Here is a 9,940-nt window from a genome sequence, read left to right as displayed (position 1 = left end):
GGAGGCGGTGCTGAGCGACCAATTGCAAAGAAAACAGCGAGGTCTGGGGTAAGCGAGCAGATCGGCGGCGCGCCGGGGGTGTCGGTGGCGAGTACTAGGGAGCCTGCCGGACCCGGCGCCGGGAGGCGGCCCGTGGGCAAGTCTAGGGAGACTTGCAGACAACGGAGGACGCTTGGGCACTGTTCGTTCCGCCACTTCTTTTTCTAGATGTAGGTGAGGAACCTGCCTCAGAAGTGATGCGAGTGCCCGAGGTCACAGGCTGTTGGGGTGGGGCTAACGCACCGAGGGCAGTGACATTTAGTGAGCACACACAGCGGGTGTCAAAAACCATGCAGCGCGCTGCCTTGCTCAACAGTCGCAGCCACTCGCTGGGCTTTATTACAAGAAGGACTCGCTAGGTCGCCCAGAACAAACGGCGGGAGAGCGAAAGGGTGGGGGAGGGTGCAGCCATATTTTGATTTTTTCATTTGACCACACTGTTGGGAAATTTTCTGATTTCACCTTTACTAAATTGGGGGGATGGGAGTAAGAGTGGAGGGCTGCTCCCTCTGCCTCCCATTAGAGTAAAGATTGGAATATAAGCAGAAATCAGGTAACTTAGAGTTCAGGGGCCAGATTAAGACAGATACCCTTGTTCATGGGTCAGTTAGGTCTCTCTCTCCTTCTCTCCCCTAATCTTTCTGTCCAATCTGCAGTGGCTCAGAGATCAAACATGATGAAACAGTCCAAACTGGAGGAAAACTAAATTCATGTGATGAAAGTTAGGCACCCCACCCCCCTTCAAGGAACAGCTGTGAATGGTTTGAAGAAGGGACAGTTAATCTACTGGGCTATATCTGCTGCTGGTGGTGGACATCTCTGTAGGATCTTAAAGAATTTGAGGATGGACACAGGGGAGCCTAGGAGACATTAAAGGCCTTATAAAAGCTTCAGGACACAGGATACTTGCTCTCTCGGTCTCCTGGGAAGAAAGTGGCCGGTGGAAGAAAGTCCCTAAGTGTCCCCGAGGTCATTATAGCTGTAGTGAGCGTGACCCTCTCTCTCCATTCCTCATTGCCCACACTCCCAGGCAGAAGTGAAAAAACAGAGATTTCTGAACACATTTATTTGACGTCAGGTGGAGAGAAGAGTGATTTAGGGTCAATCCCCACTTCTACCTGTGGGGGTGTTCATAAGCTCAGACAGAATAGCAGCTTTAGAGCCCATGACCCACCCACTGGGAAAATGAGACAACCTGGTGTATTGAGGGAACAGGGTGGGAATAAGAAGCAAGGAGTTGGGAAGGAAAGCCGAGAGCAGGAAGGTAAGCTGCAGAACTGAGGCCGGGGTTTGCGGCAAGAAACCCCCATGAACAGTGAAGAGAGCCTGAAAAGTGGTTAGGGCTGGAAGCAGGGTGTGAACACGGGCCAGGCCTGGAGAGCAAAGCAAGACCTGCAGAGGTGCGTGGAATACTCACGAAAAGGGCCGTGTGCAAACTCATGAGAGGGCTGTGTTGCAGGGCACAAGTAGAAAGCAAGGAGGTTCACCTGCAGGACTGAGATTGGGGACTGCCCACAGGTAGGGGTCCCCACTGCAGCTGAACAAATGCAAGTGATTCTGGAACCCGTTGGGGCCCTAGCACAAGTGGCCCTGTGTGTGCCCTGCTCCGGGGTGCACAGGTAGTTCCCGTAGGCAGGTGAAGGGACCAGGGCATGACTGCCCTGCACCTCTGCCCAGCGAGCACTTACCCTTCCCTGCGCGAGAGAGTACTGTGCTTGTGGACACTTCCCCGCTGTGTGCAGCAAGCCCACAGCACATGCAAGAGAGCGCTGCGTCCACGGTGTGGGTGTGAACTGCTGCCCCGCCTGCCCCCGCCGCCTGGGCAGCCGGCCCTCTCAGCGGCCCGGCTCCCCGGGCCCGCCTAGACTCTGGAAGCCCCCCAGCAGGCGGATCTGCTCAGTCTGCATGGAGTGGCGTCTCACCAACTTGCGCTTGGTCCTGGGCGAGGCCGGGGCCCCGGCCTGCGGGGGGGCGGGCAGGGACGGCGCCCGACCCCCGGCCTGGGGGCGAATGTCGGGGATAGGCGGGTGGGGGCTGACGTTGAGCGGGGGCAGGAAGCCGGGCCGCGTCTGCGAGATGTGGTCCAGGAGCAGCGTCCCCGAGCCCCGCCGCTCCAGCAGCCCGGGACTCCGCCTCCGCCCGCTCAGCGGGGACACGGCCCCGGGCAGGCTCTCCTGGGATTGGCGCGGGGAGGAGACGGAGCCGGCGGGAGGGAGGGTCAGCGGGGAGGCGCTGTAGCGGCGGCGCTCCAGGGCCAGGCGGCTGCACTCGGGCGAGTCGGGGCAGAGCGTGCCGGGGCCGTCGAGCTCCACCGGCTCCATGCGGCTCAGTTTCTGCCTCAGCCCCGAGGGCGGCCCGGGCTCCTGCGCTTCGGGCGCGGTGTTGCGGCGCGACAGCGGACCCCCGCCCGCCACTCTCTCCGCCCACGGGGGCGGGTCCTCGGGGCCCTCCGTGCTGTGGCGGCGGGAGAGCCGCGGCCTGCCGCTCAGAGTCAGGCCGTTGAAGTCGGCGGTCAGGCGCTCCATCCCCAGCCTCCCTTCCGCGGGCGCGAGCGGCTGAGGAGGCGCGACCAGGCCCCAGGGTTCGGAGTTGAGCCGCTTGAGTGGTTTCGGGGGGTGGCGGGGTGGCTTGGGGAGCGGCTCGGAAGGGGAAGGGTCGTCGGGGGGCTTAGGGAGAGGGAATTCAAACACGTCCCTCTTCTCCTCTTCCTCCTGGGCGCGAGGGGATAGCAGCCCCTTTCCTCCTCCTCCCGCAGTCTGGAGTTGGATTTCCGAAGGCGACGTGCAGACGCCCGGGCTGGGCGGAACGGGCGCGGGGTCCTCCACCCCCGGGGACGGCGGGGAGTTGAGATACTGCCTGGTCTTCTTGGTGCCCGAGGGCGAGGTGTCGGTGGTGATGATGATGACCTCGGTGCCCTTGGCCTTACAGGCGTCCAGCAGGGTGGCCAGGGTCTCGCGGTCCCCGCGATCTAGGGCGTGTACCAGCGCCGAGGCGCCCGCGTGATCGCGAACCGAGGGGTCTGCGCCGTGCGCGAGGAGCAGCGAGGCCACGGCCGCGCCCCCACCCCCGGCGCAGGCGTGCATGAGTGCGGTGCGCCCCAGGCGGTCCGCGATGTTGGGGTCCGCGCCTTGCTCCAGGAGGTAGCGGACCATCCGCGCCTTGTTCTGGGGGTCGTCGTAGCGGGCTCGGCAGGCTGCCATTAGTGCCGTCTCCCCCTGGGCATCGCCCTCGTTCACGTAGGCACCCCCCTCCAGAAGCAAACGGGCCAAGCGGAGCTTACCCTGCCCCACGGCCCGGAGAAGAGCGTGGCCCTCCGTGTGCAGCATGGCTGGGGCGGGGGCGGAGGCAGCGACGAGCCGGGGCTGAGACCTGCCGAGGATGGCTAAGGGCGCGGGGGTGGTGGCTGGCGGGGGCCGGGGGGCTCAGGGGCGAAGCCAGTCCCTGCGAGAAAAAGAGAGATCTTATTGCCCGACTCGGGTGGAGACACGAGCCACGGAGGAAGGGCCCGGCGTGGGGCAGGGGAGGGCCCACTACGCGCCACACAGCCCCTCCTCTCACGCATGCCCCCCAGCGCATGCCTGAGGAGGTGGGAAGGGTGCACCCGCACCGAAGGAAGAGCGCGCGTGCAAATGCGTACGTGCACGCGCAGGGAGATCCGCACCCCCACCCTCACCCCACGGCTTATCAGACCTTTCCAGCATCCCCCTTTTCTTATCCGCACTTGGAATCCCCCTTTCTAGGATGCTGAACGCCACCCAGCCGCACACATGCACCAGACATTCACTCCCATTCCCATTCCGAACCTCTGTTAGGTTGCCACAGCCCCATAAATTGAATGGGGGGAGGGAAGCAGCCTGCGTTTGGGACCTAAAACGGGTGAGGGGAGAATGGGGGGTTTCTTTTGCCCCACTCTGTTCCCCATCACTCCTGCTCCTTCCCCTCCCCGGCTGTAAAATCGAAGAGATACCTGAATGTTCGCAGAATCTCCGCCGGGCCAGGACTGAGGCCGGGGCCACCGAGCAGTCCGGGTGGCGGAGTCGGGTTTCCGGGGGCCCACATGGCGGATGGGGGGGGGAGTGCGCACCAGGATTCCCTTGGTGTCAGTATCTGCGCCCGGGCACCGGATCCTGGTCCCTCCTCCCGGTGCGCCCCGGGCACAGCGCCGGCTCGGGAGGAGAGGAGCTAGGAGGTTGGGGTGGGGGGGCGGGGCGGAGCTCTGCTTGCTATTTATAGCCCAGTCTCTGCGGGTGGGGGCGTCAGGCACCAAACCGTTACCCCACCCATGCACACAAACCCTCAAAACCTAGAGGCTCCAATCCTGACTTCCCTTGCTTAGCGGATCTCCCCTGAGCCCCAACAAACCTAAGTGTTCCCGGGGAGCCGCCTCCGAGACCCAGACTGGGACCATCCCAGCTCTCCGCAGAGCTCCGGCAGATGCCTGTTCTTGGAGCTCGGTGTTCTCACGCGCGCCTGTGCGCCAGACCTGACCTGCCACCCGGGGCACATGGCACGCTGCAGAGGAGTGCAGAGAAACGAGTGGGGGCCACAGAGCGAGTCCGCACTGGGCAGAGAGGCGAGAGATCCGGCTGCCTTCTTACAGTGTAAATGTCGGCGCACATCCTCACTCCGCCTTCCCTGGGCGCTGCAGCACGGCCAGCCTGGACCTCAGCTCCCTGCACAGACCTCTTAGATAAGTATAAGAAGGCTGGACACCTGGGGTCATTTTTACATATAGCAAGGGGGCACTCCCAGACACCTCCCCACGTTCTTGGGAGGGGTATAGGGAAGTAGGAAAGGGGGCAGAGGGATGATGGCAAACACTGCACATCCCTTCTCGGTGCACCTCTTTACCCTCAGTTTTGCTCAGACCCATTTTTTCCCATCTTGCTGGAAGGAGACCGAATGGCCAGCTTCTCTCTCCCGGTCTGTGGCGATTGGTCTCTCTCACTGTCTGTCTCCGCTTATCCTTGCCACCTGCCCCGTCTCCATGGTTACCATAGCTTCCATGTGCATATTTTAGGAATGAGTTTGTGTCCAGCTGGAAGGCATCAGAGGAAGTGGGGGGATGAGGAAAAAATCCCAAAGGCCTGGGAAACTCACCTGGGGTTCTGAGATAACTCAGAGCCTGGAGGCCACCAGACACAAAATATAAAAAATCACGTCCCTGGGAAGGGCGAGAAAGATTTTCAGGGCAGCTCCCTATTTTTACCAGCTACCATTTATGTAGTGGACACCAACTCTACGAGGTACTTTATAGACATTACTGCCAATGACACTACTCTTCTTTGTATACATATATATTCCACACATTTTCCATACATTATCCCCAATGGCGCTAAAAAAACAGGAATTGTTATCCTCCCTGTTGCGGATGAGGACATGAGACTTGGTCGGGTTGAGTAAGGTTAAGCGCTTCTCCAGGGCCTCCCTGTTCTTTCCGGCCTGCGCCGAGGCCTGGGCACTGCAGCTACACGCCAGCGCTTTCCCTCCTCTGGGACATTCTTTTTAACTGATTTCTGGATTTTTTCTCAACTCTTCCGGGTATTTCTGTTTTCGGTGAAAGCCTCCTCCCCCCTCCCCCGCCCCCTCCCCGTCTCCTCCCTCCACCCAGGCCGGCGGGGCTGGAAAGCAGCGGGGAGGCCCGAAACGCTGGGCGCTGGCCTGCCTCCCACCTCGGCTTCTGATTCCCAATCCGCCCATCTCTTCACACACGCGGTAGCAGCCTCAGGGGTGAAACAGGAAAAGAAGAGCATCCTGGGTGGCTGGAGGGAAGCAGGGGACGGCGAAGGAGATGCCGGGGCGGTGGGAGGGCGCAGACTGGGTGCCAGTCACAGAGACGACCCGGAAAGAGCAGGCTGGTCGGGCGCATTTCTTGGTGGGCGCCCTCAGCAGAGCCCCCGCTGACATTAGGCTCCTTCTGCGACCCCTCGCCGGCCCTGTCCAGCCCGGGCTCCTCCGTGGGAGACCGGGCCACGACAGAGCCGGGCTCGCTCTGCTGCCCCGCGGCCCTCGGTGCCGGGCTCCCCAGCCTGGGTTCCGGGGGACTCGCGGCCTCCCGGGGCTCCGGTACCCGGCTTCGAGGGGGCGGACCCGTCTCCCACGTCCCTAGATTGGCCGGAGAACGCACCAATGGGGAGCCCCGGGAGGCGGACCCTGGACGCCACCATCTTGGGGAAGGCCGGCGGGTTCCCCGGCCGCGGCGCGGGCTCTGCGTGGGGGCCCCGGTAGCAGGTAAGGCTCGATCGGCGGCCCCGACCTCGTCCCGTACTCCCCAAACCGGCTCCCCGGGGCGAACGGCGAGGTCGGCAGCAGCGCTCCCGGCCGCCGGCTGGGTCAGCCCCTTCCGCCTCCTGCCCGCGGGTGCCGGAGGCGCCCGGCGCTGGACGGAGCGGGAGCGAGCCCGGGGCTTGCTTGTGGCACGGGGCAGAGAGGTGGAAGCCGAGAGTAAGACTCACGTGTGCACCTCTGACTGCTGCTGTGGCATCAACATCTTCCGAATCTAAGAGCCTGTCAGGGCCAGGGGAAAGAAATACTCCGTCCTACCTGGAGGGTCGGGGGGTCGGGGGGTGGGGCGCTTCCTTGCAGAAGTGATTCCCAGTCCGGCGAGAGCATTGGCTGCACCTCCCTCGGGCCACTTATTGCTCAGTCCTGACCGTTCCCATACGAGAACGTGAGGTTTTGTAGGGCAGATTCCAGTACTTAATACACAGTGTCTGCTAAAGGTTAATTGAATGGAGTTGATTGGGAAGGCACAATATAAGCCAATGTAGTCAGGGAACAATGAATAAAATACCACCCCGTCTATAATTAAGATGTCTTGAATTAGCAGTTCATCATATAATTGCCGCCGTGGTCCGGAGAAGGGAGGATGCTGGAGGACTGGAAGGGCGAGGGAGGAGGTTTTATGAATCACCAGGTCCAGGCTCGGAAGAGCCCTTAGAAATTATGTATCTGTCCAGCAGATACAAACTGTGCACCTCCTGTCAGCCAGACACATGCTGGTCCTGGGGCCACAGTGAACCCTCTTCTCCAGACATGCATCCTTCCTCAGGTAAACCAGAGTCAGTAACATATTTAAACCACTTTACTAAGAGAATTCCTTACTTCACTTTGCCAGTTCTTTCAGTTTTGGTTCTGTATTCTGCAGTCAATAGCCAGAAAGTATTCTAAAAAAGCAACGTATTCTGTACTTCCACAGAGAGAAAGCTGCCCACTGGTAGCATTCTAAAACACAAAGTCATCTCTTCTGTTCTCTGGTTACAGAAATAGTATACATTTATTCTAGAATATTCAGAAACATAAATATGTACATTAAAGTACCCACGACTTCATGGCCACAATTTAGTGGCAACTATTACTATTATTTTGAGTTCAACATGTAGCCTTTCAGTTTTTTCTTCACGTGTACATGTATATACACATCATGTGTGCAGGTATATGTAATAACCGTAAATAGGGCCATGCAATGTGTACAATGTTTTATCATGTCCTTCCACTTTATATTGGGATTATTTCTTTGCCTTTAAATATGACTTGAAGAAGTTGACTCTGAGTCCAGAGTTGAGATATGTGGAACAACCAGAAACTCTGTGAAGGCTACTAAGCTGTTCCCAGTTGTGTCTAGGCCTAAAGATGTCCAGTGTCATGCACCTAAGAACAGAGCCATTAGCTTGCTTTGTTAAGAGAGTCTTAGAGAAAACTGGGAAGCTGCCTGGTCTGCAGGCCCAAGAGACCTCTGTTGGGTACATTTCTTCAAGGTGCAACCAGAGGTCCCCAGCCCAAGACCCAGACCTCCTACAGCTCCTCTGGTGGACAGAGATGCGGCCAGGCTCAAGTTCTTCACGGGCCAGGTGACAGGGCTGGGGCTTTACCAGCCGGCCAGACCAACTAGGGACAGTGGCCACCGAGGCCCCAGTGCCTCCGGCCCAGCTTGGGACAGTGGACACCTATGTGTGTGCCTGCCAAGGTCTAGTCCTAATCAGAGCAGGATCTTGAACTCCAGTGCGATTGTAGGTCCTGCAGGAGGGAATCCAGTCGATATCAAGAATGGCTTGAGCCCTGGTCTCCTTTTCCCTCAGCCCACATCTGCTTTAGGGACACCCCCGGCTCAGGACTTGAAATAGCGTCTCTACACTGGTAATGTCACTAGACTGTAAACTCCATTTAAATTCTGTGGGTACAGAAGCTTTTGGTTTTGTTCACTGCTGTACCCCAAGTATGTAGAACAGTACCTGACACATAGTAAACACCCCATAAGTTGTTGTTGAATGAATTACAGTGACTTTATTTATTGTTATCTCATTTTACAGGTGAGCAAACAGGTTTAGAAATATTAAATTGCTGAAATTTATGGAGCTAGGAAATAGGATCCAAATCCACGTTCTAACCATCGCCCTTTCATGGATTGCGCACTTTAGATGTCACCTGGTTGTTTCACTAAATACGTTTCTGTATGTTTTGCTGAAACCTACTGCTTAGTAACTTCTACCAAAGTACACAGGTTTGCATAATTGGGAATATGAGATTTTGTGTTTTGGGGGGAAAGAGGGTGCAGCAAGGGTTAATGTTTAGGAGGAGCAGCTGGGACCAGATTATGGGAGATCATAAATGTCTTCAAGAATTTAGATCCAATCACAGCCTTAAACAGAAATGACTGACTGTAGATTCCTGAGCTGAGTCGGGTAGAGATGGAGGGTGTACATTTTCTCAAACACCAGTTTATTGCCTGGATTAAATAAAAATCTTAGTTCCTTTCACCTGTGGCCCTTGGGGCTCCCTTGGAAGTCTGAATCAAAAGGACCCTTAATAGTTATATATCGGCATTGGGTCATTTGTTGTAACAAAGGCACTAGGGATATATGTGTCAATGGAGTTAGGTGCATTTAACTTCAAAGCTTCTGGTCTTTCTTGACTCCTTGATGCTCTGTAACAATTATCCTCACTGCTGCTACAACTGTATCAAGTGGAAAGATAACTGAGCCAGCTCATTCTCCCTGTCCTCTGGAGCGCCTGAGAGTCGAGTTCTTACCGGTGAGACATCCTCTGTGTTCTTTCACTTTTCTACCTGCTCTACATTATTAATCTCACCTATTTCTGTATTTTTTAGATTTTAAATTAATATTTCTCCCTTATTACAAAAGCAGTGTAGGAAAAAAAAAACAACAAAACTTAAAACACGCGTAACCAAACAGCAACAAACAAAATCCATTCCTCAAACTAACCCCATGATAATTTTTGGTATGTGTCCTTCAAGGTCAACTGTTTTATTCTTATATATGTGTGTATGGCCAAATAGATTGCTTTGTACGTATTTTTAAGTCTTGCCACCATTAATGTTTTGTGGACTGGACTGCATATATGTCTTACTAAGGGTATTTGCTGGTTATTGGTTGAAGAACAAATAATCAAAATGAACTGAACTGCAAAGTGACACCTCTTAGTAAAGATGTTTAAATAGAAGCTGGACAGGAATCTACTAAACCTGGTTTATTGAAGGCAATTCCTAGAGTCGAAGAGTCACTGTGATTCCCACTATCTAGCATTGAGCCTCACACATATATAGTAGGTGCTCAATAAATATTTGTTGAATGAATGAATCCACAAGTTCTGAACACTTCTCCAAACTTGAGACCTTGTGATTCGTCAAGACTCCCCTCCCATCCCAGCCCTCCTGGCTTCCTCCCTTTTCAGGATTGGGGGAGCAATGATAAGGTAAGTGACTAACTGTAGAGTTCTTAATTATTTTGCTCTTAATGTTCCCTAACCAACACGTTGGTATTACCTTTAATGTCAAGTGAAGAAAATGGCACTTTATCTCTGATCCTCCCCCTAAACCCGTAGAGCCCATCTAACCCGGAGCAAAATACCAGACAGACTCCAGGAAAGGAGCGTCCTACTGTGC

At 56.0% G+C, this 9,940-nt stretch overlaps 3 protein-coding genes and 1 long non-coding RNA gene across 6 annotated transcripts in view; 1 reads left to right on the top strand and 3 right to left on the bottom strand.

Annotated features, from left to right (window-relative positions):
• LIX1L (Lix1 homolog (chicken) like) overlaps positions 1-1,013 on the bottom strand; it is a 19,827-nt gene extending 18,814 nt beyond the window's left edge. Inside the window, exon 1 of the mRNA XM_004689463.2 lies at positions 946-1,013. Coding sequence (XP_004689520.1) covers positions 946-1,013 — 68 coding nt within the window. The remainder of the gene's footprint in view (positions 1-945) is intronic.
• An 84-nt stretch (positions 1,014-1,097) lies between these two features.
• On the bottom strand, positions 1,098-4,235 carry ANKRD34A (ankyrin repeat domain 34A). Of its 2 annotated transcripts, XM_012730134.1 has the most exons (3): positions 4,007-4,235; positions 3,843-3,906; positions 1,098-3,480 (listed from the first exon to the last, which is right to left on the bottom strand). In XM_012730134.1, the coding sequence occupies exon 3, from the start codon at positions 3,363-3,365 to the stop codon at positions 1,875-1,877; it is 1,491 nt and encodes a 496-aa protein (XP_012585588.1). In that variant the 5' UTR covers positions 3,366-3,480; positions 3,843-3,906; positions 4,007-4,235; the 3' UTR covers positions 1,098-1,874. The 2 variants fall into 2 exon arrangements, with proteins under 2 accessions (XP_012585588.1, XP_004689637.1); XM_004689580.2 differs by lacking the exon at positions 3,843-3,906.
• Positions 4,236-4,242: 7 nt separating this feature from the next.
• LOC105854114 lies at positions 4,243-6,146 on the bottom strand. The gene is made up of 3 exons (XR_001145837.1): positions 5,712-6,146; positions 4,891-5,077; positions 4,243-4,712 (listed from the first exon to the last, which is right to left on the bottom strand). It is a non-coding gene; the product is annotated as an uncharacterized LOC105854114 (long non-coding RNA).
• Positions 6,147-6,197: 51 nt separating this feature from the next.
• The window catches only part of POLR3GL (polymerase (RNA) III (DNA directed) polypeptide G (32kD)-like), a 12,246-nt gene continuing 8,503 nt past the window's right edge, over positions 6,198-9,940 (top strand). Inside the window, exon 1 of one of the 2 annotated variants that reach the window (XM_004689579.2) lies at positions 6,198-6,270. The gene's annotated coding sequence lies outside the window, so the exon portion shown is untranslated. The remainder of the gene's footprint in view (positions 6,271-9,940) is intronic. The other variant, XM_012730137.1, reaches the window with a different exon arrangement.

This window comes from Condylura cristata, unplaced genomic scaffold (assembly GCF_000260355.1).
Source record: "Condylura cristata isolate star-nosed mole 26May11 unplaced genomic scaffold, ConCri1.0 scaffold00026, whole genome shotgun sequence".
Lineage (NCBI taxonomy): Eukaryota > Metazoa > Chordata > Mammalia > Eulipotyphla > Talpidae > Condylura > Condylura cristata.
Note: the sequence above shows the minus strand (reverse complement) of the source record. Positions and strands in the feature narration are given on the sequence as shown.